Source organism: Leopardus geoffroyi, chromosome B3, assembly GCF_018350155.1.
Source record: "Leopardus geoffroyi isolate Oge1 chromosome B3, O.geoffroyi_Oge1_pat1.0, whole genome shotgun sequence".
Lineage (NCBI taxonomy): Eukaryota > Metazoa > Chordata > Mammalia > Carnivora > Felidae > Leopardus > Leopardus geoffroyi.
The window spans coordinates 52,261,296-52,279,754 of record NC_059337.1 but is presented as its reverse complement, the minus strand read 5'-3'; the positions used below and the strand labels follow the sequence as shown (position 1 = coordinate 52,279,754).

Below are 18,459 nucleotides of genomic sequence, written 5' to 3'. Positions count from 1 at the left end.
GTCGGGAACTGGTTCGTTTTGGGATTTTGGCTGGGGGATGGGCGAGGGAGAAGGCGCTGGCGAGTGCCTTTGTTCCCCGCCAAGCTGAGCTCTGTCCTCTGGGGCTCAACAACTCTCCCTCCTGTTGTCCTCCAGCCCTCCCATTCTCCGAACAGAGCTGTTAGCTTATAACCTCCAGGTGTCAAGTCCTGCTTGCTGTCAGAACACACTCCATCCAGCCCCTCTGCTTTTGCAAACCAGACTCGGGGGCTCTGCTTGGCCGGCGGGCCGCCCCTCCGCCCCGGCTCCCTCCGGCCAGTCCGTGTAGCACGTACCGCCTCACCGCCCTTCCTACCCTCTTCTGTCGGCCTCTCGTCTGCACTTGGCTCCGGAGACTCCGTTCTGCTAGTCTTCTGGCAGTTTTCTGGGTTATTTAGGCAGGTGTAGGTGGAATCTAAGTGATCAGCAGGACGAGGTGAGCCCAGCATCCTCCTACGCCGCCATCTTCCCAAACACCAAATCTCCCTAGCACCATTTGTTAAAGAGACTGTCTTTTCCCCCATTGTATATTCTTACCTGCTTTGCTGTAGATTGACCATAGAAGTGTGGATGGATTTTTGGACTCTATTCTGTTCCATCAACCTATGCATCTATTTTTGTGCCAGTACCATACTGTTTTGATTACTACAGCTTTGTAGTATATCTTGAAATCTAGGATTGTGATACCTCCAGTTTTGTTCTTCTTTCTCAAGATTTCTTTGGCTATTTCGGGTCTTTTGTGGTTCCATATAAGTTTTAGGATTGCTCTAGTTCTCTCAAAAATGTTGTTGGTATTTTAATAGAGATTGTATTAAATCTGTAGATTGCTTTTGGTAGAATGGATATTTCAACAATATTAGGTCTAGAGAATGGAATATGTTTCCATTTGTTTGTGTCATCTTCAGTTTTTTCATCAATGTTTTATAGTTTTCAGAGTACAGAGCTTTCACCTCCTTGATTAAGTTATTCCTAGGTATTTTATTCTTTTCGGTGTAATTGTAAATGAAATGGTTTTCTTTATTTTTAAGTTTATTTATGTATTTTGAGAGAGTGTGCATGAGTGAGGGAGGGGGCAGAGGGGGAGAGAAAGACAGAATCCCAAACAGTCTCCACACTCGGTGCCGAGACCTATGCGGGGCTCAATCCCACAACCCTGGGATCACAACCTGAGCCGAAATCAAGAGTTGGACGTTCAACTGACTGAGCCACCCAGGCGCCCTTCAAAAAACAGACTCTTAACGCAGAGAACAAATTGGCGGTTGCCAGAGGGGAGGGAGGTGGTGAGGGATGGGGTGAAATAAAGGGGATTAAGAGCACATTTATCATAATGAGCAATGGGAAATGCATAGAACTGATGAATCGCTATATTGTACATCTGAAATATAACACTGTATGTTAATTATACTTGAACAAGATGATAATAATAATAACAGTAACAATAACAGTAATAATGATAGAGGACACTGGAAAGCTTCCTCTCCTTGCCACTCCTTCTTAGTCCTCTGCCACTTCCCCTGCTCTCCAGCAGGCTGCCCCACCACATGGCCGTTTACTTACTTGCATGTCTGAGTTGGTGAAGCTGCAGGCAGACAGGTAGTTGGTATGCATAGCGACTGACTTCTTTTTGGCAGCCATGTTTTCATTTTTGTCAAATGTCAGTGGATACACAGAACACTTATTATCCAAACCACTAGCATGGAAAGAAAGAAGTGTCAAATGCTAATATAAGACAATAGAATACATGTATACATTCTCATGCACACGCACTTTTTCAAAATGTTTCCCTTTGGCAGCATCATATATTGTAAACTTCCCCCCAACTTTTACTTGGAATATTTTCAAATGTACAGTAAAATTGAAAGAAAAATAGGACAATGAACACCCAGATCCCCTGACTTATGTTTAGTAACTTTGGTTTTGCCATATTTGTAGGAGCAAATTCTGAACCATTTGAAGGGAAGTGCAGATGTGACATGTTACATCTAAATACTTCAACCTGCAAATATACATCTTCTATAAAACAGAACATTCTCCTAGGTGGCCACTAAATCATTATCACATTTAGAAAACTAACACAAATTCCCTAACACCGTGCAAGAGGCCATCTGTATTCAATCTTCCCCAACTGCCCCCAAGATCCAGGGCCCAAGCAAGGTTCAGATATTGCACTGTTTTTTGTATCTTTTTAAGATCCTTTAATTTAATGTTTTAAATGTTTATTTTTGAGAGAGAGAGAGGGAGAGAGACAGAGCACAAGCAGGGGAGAGGCAGAGAGAGATGGAGATAGAATTGGAAGCAGGCCCAGGCTCTGAGCTGTCAGCATAGGGCCCAATGTGGGATTTGAACTCACGAGCTGTGAGATCATGACCTGAGCCAAAGTTGGACGCTTAACCTAATGAGCCACCCAGGCACCCTTAAGATCTTTTAATTTAGAACAGACCCTCTACCTCTTTTTTGTTGTTGTTCATGACAAGAGATCTTAGGCCAAGGGTTTTATAGAATGTCACATACAATCTGGACTTGTCACATTGTTTCTTTGCTTTTTTCAAAATTTATTGAGAGAGACAGCTTAAGCGGGGGGAAGGGCAGAGAGAGGGGGACAGAGTATCCGAAGTGGGCTCTGTGCCGACAGGCTGACAGCAGTGAGCCTGATGTCAGGCACCAACTCACGAACTGCGAGATCATGACCTGAGCTGAAGGCAGACGCTCAACTGACTGAGCCACCCAGGTGCTCCACATTGTTTCTTAATGGCTATTTTCAAGTATAACTTTTTTTGGCAATAAGAGTATAAAGGTGACATGGTGTACTTCTTTCTTACTGCTTCACTTCAGAGGTTTGTGATGCCTCTTGTCTTAAAATTGGTGATGCCAACTTTGATGACTTGGTCAAAGCATTATATCTTTCCATGGTAAATGTGACTTGTTTATAATTAGTAATAGTTTGGGTTTGACACTTCAAGACCATGTGAATATCTTGCTTTCCAACAACCTTTCATGCAATGGCTTCAGCAAGACTATGCTTGTTTGAATCAAATATTACTTTAGGGGTACAAAAGGGTGACCTTCTGATTTGATCATTCCTAAGAAATGGATTCCTTTTTCTCTTCAACTATGTTATAATCCATTACTATCACTATTCCATGTGATGCTCAAATTGTCCCAAATTTGGACAGTGGGGGCCCCTTCAAGCAGCTCCTGTTTCCTTTTGATAGGACTCCATTGGTCCTTGAATATTTCCTTGCTTTCTGGAACAAGAAAATCCCTGAGGCTCTAAAGAGGCCTTCCTTTCCTGTCCCAGACCTAACTCAGCCTTACTCCAAGGAGCCCTGCTTCCTTTTAGTGGGGAACGATGTTTAGTAGCTCTCTTCTGAGGCCCTGGGGATGCTAGGGTGTCCCTTAGCCTTTCCAGCTGCTCAAAGCGGCAGGTGTGGACTTGGGAAGTCTATTACCAGTAATTCATAAGCTTGTGGGTAAGAATGATTTGCAGTTAGGCTGTGCCATTGAACCAACATGCTGTGGACCATGGGCTTCCCCAGACCTCAGGGTGGAAGGCTTTCTCCCATGCTGAGGCTTCAGAGTAGTTTCTGTAGCTCTGTTGGGATACTTATTATTTAGAGTTATTTGCACTATGAGAAGCAGAGAAGCTTGCAGTGTGATGCATCTGGTGTTGAATCTCTGGTTTAGTATCTAACTCATTTTGTAATCTTGCTTATGTTTGTTAAGGTTCTCTGAGCCTTAGTTTCCTCAACTATAAAATGGAGTGGATGCCACCCACCTTTTACAAGGGGCTATTGTGAAGAAGCATAAAGAGTTCAGAATGGCTCTAGACATATGATAGAGACTCAGTAAGTGGTCATAATTGTTATCTTTATATTCTACTTGGTTGGAGGCAGGCACTATGTTTATTTTGAGAGAGAGAGAGAGAGAGAGAGAGAGAGCGAGAGCACATGTGGGCAGAGAGAGGGAGAATCCCAAGCAGGCTCTGCATTGTCAGCACAGAGCCCAAGGTCCGGCTTGATCCCAAGAACCGCGAGATCATGACCCCAGCTGAAATCAAGAGTGGGACGTTTAACCGACTGAGCCACCAAGGTGCCCCTATCCTATTCATCTTTAAATTCCTCAGGACACTCAGTCCAGTGCCTTGTGAACAGTTGTTCATATCAAGTGTACAATTCCTGCGTGAAGTCTTCTTGGGCATCTGGCTTTCAAATAAAAAAAAAACTTACATATAAATAAAATCAATTAACACTTTTTTTTTTGAGAAGAAGATTGTGTCAATACTGTTACAGTTTAGCTTTTAAGTTTGGAAGCAACTAAGAAATAGACCCACAAGTCAGGCAGATGGAGATAAAAATATCCCCATTGTTCCCTAAAAAAAAAATTGAGAATGTGGCAGAGATGTGGGTCTGTGTGATCACGGAGTTACAGGGGTGTCACAAAGCCACAGTCGAGAAACAGCTCATTAGATCATCACTAGAAAGGCAAGTTAATCGCGGTGGCTCTTGGCAGTTCTAAGGAAGGTCTGAGCAAGGGAGATGGTGCTTTTGTCTACGATGGGGATTCAGTCTCTCAGTTTCATTTTTAATGCTCTCTCCTCATCCAGTGGACCCCATATTTTACATATTTGTTAATATTTCACCAATAGTTACACCTTGAACTACCTCCACTTCTGATTCATAACAAGGTGCGAGGCAGCCAGTGCAGGTGCTGACCAGCTACCATATGCCAGGGCTGGGAAACAGATGTGACTGAGATTAAGGCACCAGCCATCCCTCCTCTCTGAGCTTTTTCTCTCTGCCAGGCTGTCACCACAAATGCGTTCACCTGGGCCTTGTAAAATTGTTCTCTTCCCTGCCTGCCCCTCATCCTCATGGACATGTTCCCACTGGGTTCCATTTAGTGAGGGTTCAAATAAGACATATCTGAGAGAATCATTTTCTAAACTACTGTGAAAGACCTTGTTCACTATATTATTATATCCATTGCATATTGCAGAAGGATCTACCCAACATATTCTTTTTGTAATGTAGAACCAGACAGCTAGTAGCTCAGTGTCAAATACTGAGAAATCATGTAACTCACCCAACTCTATGTATCTGCTAACATCAATGCCCAGTTAGAAACATATTACTCCAGGGTTTTTTAAAATGCAGAGTATTTATTATTCCTAATGAGAAAGAACTGATCTTACCTAATGAGAGGTTGGCTTTTGCCTTCAGCTACTGGGAGGTCATCTCTGAGTCCCAGGAATGGTCTGTCTGATGGGAGCAGTTCTAGCCAATAGTCTTAACAGTGTGATTTCTGGTGGGGGCTTTAGGAGATGCACTGTGACTTCCAATCTCTAAGTTATGACCTCCTCTGGAGGAACTAGAAACTGAAGGTATTAGTCTAAACCTCGAGGACACACTGGAGACTGAGGGTCAGCCACATGGGGAGTATGTGATTGAGCCCCAGTAAAAACTCTGGACACCAGAGGCTCAGAGGAGTTTCCCTGGTTGATAATACTCTGGGTATCATCACACATGGTGGCCAGGAGGAGGTGATGCCATCTGTGACTCCACAGGGAGGGGACACCTGGAAGTTCCAGGTTTGGACCCCTCCTGGACTCTGCCCTATGCACCTCTTTCTTTGGCTCTAATTTGTATCCTTTCACTGTGAGCCTAAGTATAGCACTTCCCAGAGTTCTGTGATTGTTCTAGAAAATTTTCAAACCTGAGAATGGTTGTGGGGACTCTCAAATTTGTGGCTGGTATCTGAAGGGACAGAAGTCTTGTGGGGACTGTGCCTTCTAATTGTCCAGCTGGCTGAACTCCTTTGTACTTACCTGATAGTGTGTGTGTGTGTGTGTGTGTGTGTGTGTGTGTATGCATACACATATATAAAGTTTTATATATATAGCATATAGATAAATGTTTTATATATATGACATATATAAATACCTACACACACACACACACATATATATAAATCACATATATATGTGTGTCTTTTATTGTGCTTACCTCAAACCATTTCAAGAAGTAAATGGAAATGAATTTTATATAAATATTACCATTCAGTTATAAGATGGAAATACAACTTACTTTTGAATTATTTAAATAATTAGAAAATATGAAATACGTGTGTGTGACCATGGGTTCCGAAGGCACACAGGGTCTTGGCAAATGGAGAGTTAATGGAAAGATGCCCCCAAACAGCCACCCAAAGGGAGGGACATTGGGGATGAGCACTGGTGTGACCCTGGCTGGAGAACGCTCCAAACTTTTTGTTTCAAGGCCAAGGATTTCCACTTTTGAAATAAAACTATTTTCTCCTGATTATAAAAATAACATACACTTATTTTTAAAACTTGAAAATAGAGAAAACTATTTAAAAAAACCCATAGTCCTATCATCCACAAAGAACTGCTACTGGATTTTCTGGTATAGTTCATCACAGACATGTGATTGCCTCTTTCCTAACATGGCTGGGCTCCTACTGTAGAAATACTTTGAATGGTTCCAGAACCATTTAACACAGGGAAAGGGAATTGTGTTGGTTGCAGTCCTCAGTGCCAACTCTGTTAAACTGAGCTCCAGGAGAATAGGGAATAAAACAGTCTTCCTAGCCACTTGGATGCTCTTTTTTTTTTTTTTTTTTTTTTTTTTTTTTAAGTTTATTTATTTATTTTGAGAGAAAACCAGTGGGGAAGAGGCAGAGAGAGAGGGGGACAGAGGATCTGAAGCGGGCTCTGTGCTGACAGCAGTGAGCCCAATGTGGGGCTCAAACTCATGAGCCATGAGATCATGACCTGAGCTGAAGTTGAACGCTCAACCAACTAAGCCACCCAGGCTTCCTGGATGCTCTTTTCACTTACTATAATTAAGAAGTTTTCTTTTTGATGGTTGTATAAAATATTTTCTTCAATTCATGTACCATAATTCACTTTACAATTTCCTTTGATGGACATACTGTTCTTCCCTACTTGACCCTATTTTTGCTTTATTTTAAATAACACTACAATAAATATTATCACTCATGTGGCTTTTCTATATTATGGATCATTCCTTTCAAACAAAGTTCTTAGATGTGGCATCATTAGGATCAAAGGTTACAAATTTTTGTTTTTTGGTTTAAAAAAATTTTTTTTAATGTTTATTTATTTTTGAGAGAGAGACAGAGTGCAAGCAGGGGAGGGGCAGAGAAAGAGGGAGACATAGAGTCCAAAGCAGGCTCCAGGCTCTGAGCTGTCAGCACAGAGCCCAATGCGGGGCTCCAACTTGTGAACTGTGAGATCATGACCTAAGCTGAAGTCGGACGGTCAACCAACTGAGCCACCCAGGTGCCCCAAAGGTTATAAATTTTTCAAGGCTTCTTTCATATTACCAACAAGTTTTCCAAAATGTCTACACCAATTTCCAGTCCCTACCAACAGCATTTGAGAGTAGAGGCGGGCAGGTTTGAAACTTAAATGACTGTCAGTCTGTAGTGAAAATAATTATGAAAGAGATTTTTATAGTTTCTTTTTTGATAAAGTTCAGGGAGGAAGTTAACACATTACTTAACCAGTAAATAACAAAAACAAGTTTTTGTGTGTTTGTTTTTGCCCATCGAACAGTGTTTTAGGGCTAACAGGACATCTGAAAAGCTGCTGTGGCCCCTACTCACCCGCATGCAATGGCGCATCCTGATGGGGCATATGCACAAGCCATCACCCACGTGCAGGGCATAGTGACCGCGTGCTCCTGAAACATAGTACGTCAGGTTCATAGAAGGAACGAGCAGTGTTTCTACACACATGTATTAACCTTTAGTTTTCATAAAATGAAACGATTCAGGTTCCTGCTCAATTCCATTACAGCTTCAAAGAGCAGTGATGTGAGGTGACGATCAGCTGGAGACTGACGAAGAGACTCAGCTCCCCCATAATCAGCTGAACAGTATGTCGTATATTCGGAAAGCTAAAAATCTCAACCAGCAAAACAATACTCTTAATGTTTTACTTACTTCTTAATGGTGTACTCCCCTCGTTCTTGTGAATGAATATTGGAGCTCATTTTCTTTGAAAGGTCTGTCTGAATTTCACTGCAGTTATATTCTTCAACCTATTTACTCAAATTCCCCCTATTTTCAAAATCTATTCTTAAATGATTCAACATGTATGTCACATGTGTCTCCTTGTGAGTGTACGACAGCCGCTGGGCCCTGTGGGGCCTGAAACCATTCCTGGGAAGGTGTGAGTGGGGGCAGGTGTGCACAGGGTGATGCTGAGCTGTGCTCACAGATAACACAGAACCCGTAACATGGAAGCTGTGAGAACAAGACGTAGCAGTTCCTGCTCCTGGCTCCTGCATTCTCCTGCATGCAGACAGGCAAACAAGAAAGCCACGATTCAAAACCTTCTAAATTTGTGGCCTTATTTCCATGACAGGCCCTGGTCCTGGTTCCAACACCAGCAAGACGTGCGGCCTCATGTAGCCCTGCCATTTGTCCTCCCTCAGTCTCTCCCCATCTGTGAAGGGAGAGGATGGGACTAGATGATTCCTAAAGTACATGTGAGTGCTGGTCTTCTTTCCTGTTTGATTCTGTGTGATTTTGTGGGGGAAACATGGGCCCTGACACTGCCCATGAAAATTCTGTCACTTGAAATCTATAGCCTTAAAAAAATTTTTTTAATGTTTATTTTTGAGAAAGAGAGAGAGAGAGAGAGAGACAGAGCAAAGCAGGAGAAGGGTAGAGAGAGAGGGAGATGCAGAATCCAAAGCAGGCTCCAGGCTCCAGCCGTCAGCACAGAGCCCGACGCGGGGCTTGAACCCATGAACTGTGAGATTGTGACCTGAACTGAAGTCAGATGCTTAACCAACTGAGCCAGCCAGGTGCCCCAGAATCTACAGCCTTTTAAACACCAAGAATAATCTGTGCAAATGGTCGCTTTAGGCACAAGGCACCCCAGGCCCCCTTCTTTACAAGTAATAACTATGGTCTCTGACGGGGGGGCCACAGAAGCAACACCATGCCCCTTAGAAACCAGGCAGTGTGTGCTCAATGACATTCTAAGGCTTAAACAGAAATAACAAAAACCCACACACTCCTGAAGATGCTAAGGCATGCTGGGAGAAATAGAAGCTTCCGTGGAGGGAGGTGCTGGACAGGAAAGCCCTTTGCAAACTCTTAAGTTGCCATTTTTACTATTTCCCAGGGGCCTGATCATTAGGGACTCTGCTCCAAAAGATGGTTCTGGGCACCCCCTTGATTAGGTTGTACAGCAACTGCCTACCACAACAGCTACTAAACACATTCAATAGTGCAGAATTCGGATGCTGTTCAGTTTTAGGCAGATCTAGGACTCTGTGTTTTATATAGTGAAAAAGAAGACTTTCTTTATAAGTAAATAACAGAATCAATAGTCATTACTGTAAATGGCAACATGATGCAGGCTTGTAAGCACACTGACACATTGATTTTGGCCTTTCTCTTAAGAGTCTAAATTCAGAGCCGAGCATGCCCAGGCCAGACAGAGGATAGTCAGTTCAACCCCCTGCAGCCACAGCTTCCCTGCCCACTGCCTGCTCATGTCCACAGTGGTACGGAGTCTGGTCAAAGACACAGAGCGGAGAGAAAGCTGGGGATTTGGGAACCTCTTACCATCCCTCAGAAGAAAAACAATACATGCCTGTGTGAATGTGACAAGTTTTCCAAGCCAGGCCCTTTCCCGTTTTAGTGCTAGCACCCTGTCTGGTGGCTCTCCATGCTCCAGCCTCAATGAGGGGTGTTAGCTCTCCAGAGGAATGGATTTTGCTGTGGGCTGCTGAGCTGTCCGAACACAGATGGGCTTTTGTGGGGTTTCCATCCCCAGAAAGGCACCCGAGAAGGATGACTGTGACTAGGGGTGTCTGGAGGGGATGAGGACCCAGGGCTGTTGTTCTGAGGTGCTGCTCAACATGCCAGCGACAACACCTTACCTTGTTAGTAGTGAAGGAATCCCACACGATCACCTTCCCATCCTGGAAGGAAAAGAGTAAATAGCTCAGGAGTTGTCAGCCGGTCCTTACAGGGAAGTACTGAGAATTGTTCATAAAAGCTGTGTCTGGTGGGACAGTGTGCAGGAGAAAGCCAGAGTGAGTATCTGGGTAATCAAGATCTATCCTTGAACAAAAGGGGAGCGAATATGGGGCTCAACTGTCCAGCCTGATTAAAGGCTCAGTTCTCAACGTTATACTCCTTGTACAGATACAAAGACAAAAGCAATGCTCGGAGACTTCTGTTATACTACTTAGAAACCAAGCACAAACTGTTGGTACATGGCCATCACGCACCATACCCTGCCAGAAAGCGATACAGGCGTAAGACAAACCTGAAACGACCTCTAGGTACCTGACAGGCAATGAATGGACTCTTGCTTTCTCCCTCACCACCTCCACTAGCCATCCTGGCTCCTGTGTGCTGTGCTCCCTGTAGGGACGGGTCAGAGCCCCACCCTCATTCCTGGCCTACTTCTCGGAGCTGCGCTGGCCTGAGATCAGTGTAACGTTGCCACCCTAACATGTTGCACCTATGCTGAGAACAAGTCCATCATGGTGGGGATCCCCTGTGGGCAGCTGTTCTGCAAAGAGAGCACTCCCTGTCAGGGTGTGTTCTGGGCTGGGGCCAAGTTCACTGTCACCACTGCTGCAGCCCACACTGGGGCTGTGGGGAGTCACCACTAGGTCATCTATTTGTCATACAAACCCACTGGGGATAGACCACATAAGCCCTGGTCCCTACAATGCAGTCACCGGCCCAAAAATAAAGAAAAACATTAAAAACATATACATGTTCTAAATAATCCACACACTCTAACATCTATGTCAGGTTGTATTTGATAAGAAAAGGTCATAATTAATCTCCTGTATTACCTACAGGTCTAGTATGTCATGTACTTGCTTTCTTTTACGTTCATAAAAAAAAGTTATCCCTTAAGTTTTCTACCACATTTTATTTTATTTTTTTATTTTTTTTTTCAACGTTTATTTATTTTTGGGACAGAGAGAGACAGAGCATGAACGGGGGAGGGGCAGAGAGAGAGGGAGACACAGAATCGGAAACAGGCTCCAGGCTCTGAGCCATCAGCCCAGAGCCCGACGCGGGGCTCGAACTCACGGACCGCGAGATCGTGACCTGGCTGAAGTCGGACGCTTAACCGACTGCGCCACCCAGGCGCCCCTCTACCACATTTTAAAAAACGCTGAAAAAGAGAACAAAGAAATTGTTTTACTTCCACCATTCAGTCCCAGCCATTACTATTTTGGAGCATGCTTTCTTGACTTTTTTTTTTCTTTTTTTCTTTTACAAAGTGGTTATCAAGATATATATGTTGCTACCTAGCCTTTTTGATGCTTTGTATGATCTACTGGAAGATTTCCATATTCCTGCTGCGTGTGGCCAAAGTGCCCAGAAACAAGGTCAAAGTAGGCATTTTGGGACCTTTCAAAACTCCTAAGCACATTGGTTCTTCTAGTCTGACTTCTCTGACTGAACCCCTGAGCACAACGTATGGGGTAGATTAGGTAACAGAGCAGAGAAGAGATAAGGGGCTCCAGGCCTTGGGGTCCTCCACACCTGTAGCTCCACATGCTGCATGGGGCCGGCGGGGGTGGGGGGGGAGTGTTTGGACGGACTCAGTGTCTTGTCCAAATTGGCGTTCCCTTCGGTGGCTTCCTCCACCTCACTGCCTGCCTGCCTGTCCCCACCACCCACCGACTATGTGCTCTGGAGAGAAAAAGGAACCCAAGAGGCTAAAATCAGTCATAAAACCAAATGTGGGCTGCTCCACAAGCACGGATTTATACACCAGGGGCCCACAGACCTAGAGAGACAGCCTCCACCCTAAACCCGAACCCACGCAGTCAGGCTGATTAATCTCCTGCCTTCAAGGGAACAGGGCTGCTCTGAGTCACTCTGTCTGCTCCAGAACATTCCTGCTGTTTCCAGCTTCCTCCCACACCCACCTGGCTTCTAGTTTCTCTGCAGCAGAGGTGGATGGATGGAGCATGTCAGCAGTGTACCTCCTTCCCAAGAACAGTATTTGAGTGACAGAGAATCCAACATATATTACACTTCTAGGGGTAAAAAAAAAAAAAGTCAAAAAGGCTAGGTAGCAACATGTATGTCTTGATAACCACTTTGTGAAAAAAAGTTGAGAAAGAAATGCTCTAAAATAGTAATAATGGCTGGGACTGAATGGTGGAAGTAAAACCTTTTCTTTGTTCTCCTTTTCAGCGTTTTTTAAAATGTGGTAGAATACTTAAGGGATAACTTTTTTTATGAACGTAAAAGAAAGCAAGTACATGACATACTAGACCTGTAGGTAATATAGATTAATTACGACCTGTTCTTATCAAATACAACCTGACATAGATGTTAGAGTGTGTGGATTATTTAGAACATGTATATGTTTTTCATGTTTTATTTATTTTTGAGAGAGACAGACAGACAGACAGAGTGTGAGCGGGGAGGGGCAGAGAGAGAGACAGGAAGACACAGAATCCAAGGCAGGTTCCAGGTTCTGAGCTACCAGCACAGCCTCCCAAAGCCGGGCTTGAAATCACGGATGGCAAGATTGTGACCTGAGCCGAAGTTGGACACTTAACCGACTGAGCCACCCAGGCACCCCTAGAATATGTATAGTTTTTATACTTAAAAGGGCAATTTAAAAAAACCCCAAATTGTCCTTTGAAAAAGCTGGGCTGAAGGCAGGGATAGGGAGAAGCCCAAACTGGCCATAAAAATAAATGACTTCAGTTTACAGTTTTATATTCAATGTGTGTTACATCAAAATAGACATAAAAAGTACCAGGCAGTGATAAGCAGCCTCCTGATAGTCATACTTTTGTATAGGTCCCTCCCGCATTATATTAGGGTTGGTCCGTGTGACCAGTGGAATATAGCAGAAGTGATGGAAAGTCACTTTTGAGGCCAGCTCATAAAAGACAGCATGGCTTCCGCCCCATCTCCCTCTAGCACTCTGGGGAACGCCAGCTACTGTGTTGTACGCAGCCCTATGGAAAGTTCCATATGGTGAGGAACTAGGGCGTCCAGCCAATGAACCATTTTGGAAGGGAATTTCTGCCTCAGTGGAGCTGTGCCATGATCACAGCCCTGACAAGCATCTTGACTGTGACCTCATCAGAGATCCTGAGCCAGAACCACCCAGATAAGCTGCTCCAGATTCTTGACTCTCAGAAACCATAATAAATATTTGTTGTTTTAAGTTGCTAAATTTGGGGGTAACTTGTTATATAGCACTAGATAACACTAATACATAAGATATAAAATAAACTATGTCAATGAGATAGAATGAATGAAAAAAATATCCTTTCCAAAAATGTATCTTAAATTTGTTCTTTAGGGGTGCCTGGGTGGCTCGGTCAGTTAAGTGTCCGACTTCGGCTCAGGTCATCATCTCATGGTTTATGAGTTCAAGCCCCTCATCGGGCTCTGTGCTGACAGCTCAGAGCCTAGAGCCTGCTTCAGATTCTGTGTCTCCCTCTCTCTCTGCCCCTCCCCGACTCGTTCTCTCTCTCTCTCTGTCTCTCTCTCTCTCTCTCAGATGAAGAAACATTAAAAAAAAAGTGTTCTTTAGGGCATAGAAATTGCTGAACTCTTAAAGTGAAAGAACCCATAAGCACTTATGTCCCCAACTTGAGGGGAAAAAACCCCTCTATCTAAAAAAGGGTTTCATTTACAAATGAGACCCTGAAATATGCTCAGGAAGAAATAATTTTGAGTGGTTTGTCAAATACAGTTCATGTCTCAGTTATTACCAATTCCAAATCTACCCAAATGAATGGCATTCTACAGTATGCAAGAGAATTCTTAACTATGCTAACTCATGTCCTGTGGAGAATAAACGGAGTCCTAGAGATCAGGAAGGGTTTCTTGAAAAGGAAATCTCTCTTCTTTTGCTATAAGGTCAGACGCATGCTCACCATCAAATAGCAGGTGCCACGTACCTGGGATGAGCTCACAATCCTTCTCTTATCTTTGCACCAGTCCATGCAGAGAACTTTGTTCCCATGGCCTTTGAGGGTCCTTCTGGTCTTCATGACAAACTGCCCCAGGGCCTCCACCCGCTCCGCAACCTGGTGTACTAGAAGGACAGGCAACAATCAGTTCTGTTACCCAGGACCAGATTCTGAGCCATATGCTGGCAAAGGGATGACACTGGTCTTTCTCTGTGGCCACAGCTTGATTCTCCTGTTCTTTACTATAATGCCTTCACAACGCTCTCTTTTGAGCTCAGTGGAGGGTAGAGACAACACTGTCGTTCTGTCTTTGTGTTTAGTACCCTACATTTTTCAAAGCATTTCCATCTCTGTGTGCTGAGGGATCAACAAGACTGCCTCATATCTACAGACTATATACCTTCTACTATACACAATTCTCCCACTGAAGGGTGACAGCTCTGCGAGGTAGGCAGGGCAGCATCAGAATGAGATCACTGTCCCCCTTTAACAGGTGAGGAGACTGAGGCTTACAAGGGTTCTTTGGCTAAGTTCATACAACTAACTGGGAGTGACTCTGGGGTTTCCGGTTCTTTCACCTACCTTTCCAGTCACAAGGAAAAGTGACTTTACAAAAACTGTCCTATGAGGTGCCAGCAGGCACCGTGACTCCTAAATGACCACCCCCCCTCCCCCTCTTGCCTAGCACAGGCCTGGGATGTGTAGGTGCTCCATTCATGTGCTGCAGGCAAGAATGAATAAGGGAGCCACCGGTACAGCCATGGGTTTACTGAAAACTTGCGGTGTCAGTAGAGAGCAATATTCTAGAAGTCTGAACACATGGCCTAGAGAAGGAACCAACACAAGGGAGGAGGTTCAAAAAGGAATCTCTCAGGTGCTGGGACCGTGGCCTCTTTCTCGAAGCAAATAGAGCTTTCAAGGGGCTTATCTCAGAGGCTATCACTGTGGGGTGTCACTAGGAGCCAAGTTCCCACAAAGGTACCATCTAGTCCAGGCCCTGCATCCAGAGGTGAGGAAACGGAGGATGGGGGATTCCATGGCTTCTCCCCCTTGCACAGTGCCACTGCGCTTGTGGTTGGAGCCTATGCCAGAAGGAAAACTGGGGCTCCTGACCCCCTCTCCACTTCTCCTTCCTCCAAACCTCCCAGCAGGGCATTTCCCCAGGCAGGTGAGAAGCAGGGAAGGGGGCATTTGAGGCAAGGGATGGCCCGAGGAAAGGTGTGGTGTCTGAGCATAGCAGAGTGACGTGGGTGATGTGAGGCCAGGGGGCTGGCCCTCTTCCTTCCCAGGAGCTGCTAGAACTTGAGGGGGAAATGCCACCTCCTTGTGGGAAACCCAGGCAGGGAGGGCCAGACTGGACTGTAGTTCAAGCAGTGACAACAGAGCCCTTCTCAGAAACCCACCTCCCTGGCTGGCTCTCCCTTCCTTCTCTCTAAACACTGCACTGTGTATCTCCTAAAAACAAGGCACTCTCTTACATAACCACAGTATATTATCAAAGTCAGAAAAGTAACACTGAAACAATACTACATCTGATGTATGCACCTTACTGAGAGACTCTCCATTGTCTCAATAATAACTTTACTGCAAAAGAAAACCCAAGATCATGTGCTGTACTCAGATGTCATGTTTCTTCAGTCTCCTGACTTACTTTCCCAGTTTGGGCTTGTCTCCTGCTTCCTCAAGATTAGATTCAGGTAATATGTGTCTGGCAGGAACACCAGAGACTGAGGAGCTCCTGCCGGTGTGCCTGGTCAGGAGGCACCTGTTGTCCATTAGTTCACCATCACCAGCACTGTTCACGCTGACCATTTGGTTAAGATGGTGTCTGCAAGTTTCTTCACTGGACAGTTACCATTTTGCCTTTTATCATGAAGAAGTATCCTGTGGGGATGTACTCTGAGACTATATAAATACCCAGTCACTCTTCAAACTCTAGTTTTAACATCTGTTAATGATTCTTGCCTGAATGGTTTATTACGATAGTTCGCAAGGTTTTCCTAATTCCATCATTCCTTCTGTTTTTTGGTTTTTTTTAGTTGGCTTTCTAATAAAAGGAGTTTTCCCTCCCCTCCAATGTATTTATTCACCCATGTATATTAGATGGACTCATGGATTCTTACTGTAAGAATTATTTATTTTGATGCTCATCCAGTGCCTGATTTGCTCAGAGGGGGCCCCATCAAGCAAGCTCCCATGACCTTCCAACACATCCCCAACATTCCCTGAGCACTTCTTTTTTTTTTTTTTTTTTAATATATGAAATTTATTGTCAAATTGGTTTCCATACAACACCCAGTGCTCATCCCAACAGGTGCCCTCCTCAATGCCCATCACCCACCCTCCCTTCCCTCCCACCCTCATCAGCCCTCAGTTTGTTCTCAGTTTTTAAAAGTCTCTTATGCTTTGGCTCTCTCCTACTCTAACCTCTTTTTTTTTTTTTCCCTGAGCACTTCTTATTACAGACTCAGGTTCTTTCCCTGCTCTGACCTTCGAATCAGCCACTTCTCCAAGAAGTCTTGGTTTCATGTAGTTGCCCCATTTCTTTGTGATAAAAGAACAAACGTGTGAACAAGTTAAAAGTCTCTGTGAAAACTCAGACTATAAAAAATACTGGTTTAACTATAAAACTACATGAGAGGCACCTGGCTGGCTCAGTCAGTGGAGCGGGCCACTCTTGATGTAGGCTAGAGCCCTACATTAGGTGGAGAGATTACCTAAAAATAAAATCTTAAAAAAAAGTATACCTGAATATGCAATTATTATGCTATTACTTCTGCTGAGACACTGCAGTCTTTATTGCCACAAACAGCACAGTTTTTTACTGATGCGTTCTTTAAAACATATTGTTTAATATGTTTAAAAACAGAGTGAATTTTCTAAATTCTTACAGGCCTTTGACATGTCTGTACCAGCTCAGAGTTGTGAGCATAGATTATTTAGTGTTTTACTTTGACACTTCACATCGATATTCTTGCTGTTTTCCTCACTTGTGCATTAGGAAGACCACAGCTATTTAATGTCCCTCTCACGAAAATAAAAAAAAAATTAATTAAAAATATGGCTCACCCCACCCATATAGGGCCCTCCTTACATAATGGGAATCTGACCACATCCCAACTATTAATTATTTTTTTCTCATTGCAGTTTTCCATCCTATACCCACTCATCCTGTTTCTATCTGGCAAATCTCACATCTATTAAAGAGTTACAGCTTTTCAAATGACGTCTCCAGAACCCCTACTGTGTGCCAAGAACTATGCTGGATGCATGGGTACAGAAAAGAGTAAGACAGTCCCTGCTCTTAGGGAGCTCACAGTGTGCAGGGGGAAGACAGGCCTGCACACATATCACCACGGCAGTGTGGTCACAGAGGTGTCGGGGAGCCAAGGGTAACACGGCTGACTGCTGGCAGGTGTGCCATCAGAAGGAGATGTCACAGGTACCTGGTTTTGAAGGATCCATAGGAGTTGGGGTAAGGAAAATGAAGGGAGGAAGCTAGCTTCTTTATATCTCTGTTTCTCATTCAGTAAAATGGAAGACAGTGAACTAATCCACGGGGGTGTTCTGAGTTTTAATGGGGGAAGTGAATTAAAGTGCCTAACAGGTGTCTGGCAGGCCAGAAATCAAAGATGGAGAGTCAGGGTACTAGGGGCTGGGGACGTGAAAACTGGAAACAACATAACCTGGAGGAGGTGGGGGGGCTTCTGAAATGGAAGGGCCACAGAGACTTTCATGTTTGGGATATGAAAGAATGAGAGAGTGAAAAGAGGAGGTTAGGGATAGGGAGAAGGTTTTTTCTTGATTTATTTTAATATAATTATAGAAGAGAATGCACACCCATTGAAAGTAACCAGAAAATAGAAACACGATCGCTTACAGTCCTGCCTAGCCTGACCATTCTAAACATGTGGTCTATATCCTTCCAAGCCTTTTCTCTGCACACGTGTACACATGCGTGTGTATATATATATATATATATATATATATATATATATATACACACACACACACACACACACACAAGCAGACTACACTTCACATACAATTTTGGGGACGAGTTTTTTCATTTATGGTTGTCTATGTCAAATATAATTATCTGTCACTTTAAATGACTACATGACATTCCACTGAATATACCACAACGCTAAAATTCCCTACTGGAAGACACTTTGTTCTAGGGCTGCCTGGATACCTTTGCATTGCATTACCTCCTTAGATAAATGCCAATTCATGGCATTGCTGAGTCAAAGGTATAACACATTTTTAGAGGATTTCAATGCATATTGCCAATATCTACCATTTTGTGCACATTTCCTGGGGGACAGGCACTGGGCTGAGGGCCTTACACATAGCCTGAGGACCCAGGCTAACCCTTATTTCTACAAAGAAGGAAGGGGAAGCTCAGAGAGGCTAAGGATGTCATGTACAAGCATTTAGACCCCTATGAACAGAAAAC

The 18,459-nt window shown here is 44.0% G+C and overlaps 1 protein-coding gene across 4 annotated transcripts in view; it reads right to left on the bottom strand.

The window, feature by feature from the left end:
* The window catches only part of GNB5 (G protein subunit beta 5), a 61,557-nt gene that overhangs the window by 24,849 nt on the left and 18,249 nt on the right, over positions 1 to 18,459 (bottom strand). For all 4 annotated transcript variants that reach the window (XM_045449722.1, XM_045449725.1, XM_045449724.1 and 1 more), the window contains 4 exons: positions 13,989 to 14,125; positions 9,960 to 10,001; positions 7,666 to 7,742; positions 1,576 to 1,708 (listed from right to left, as the gene is read on the bottom strand). In XM_045449722.1, coding sequence (XP_045305678.1) covers positions 1,576 to 1,708; positions 7,666 to 7,742; positions 9,960 to 10,001; positions 13,989 to 14,125 — 389 coding nt within the window. The remainder of the gene's footprint in view (positions 1 to 1,575; positions 1,709 to 7,665; positions 7,743 to 9,959; positions 10,002 to 13,988; positions 14,126 to 18,459) is intronic.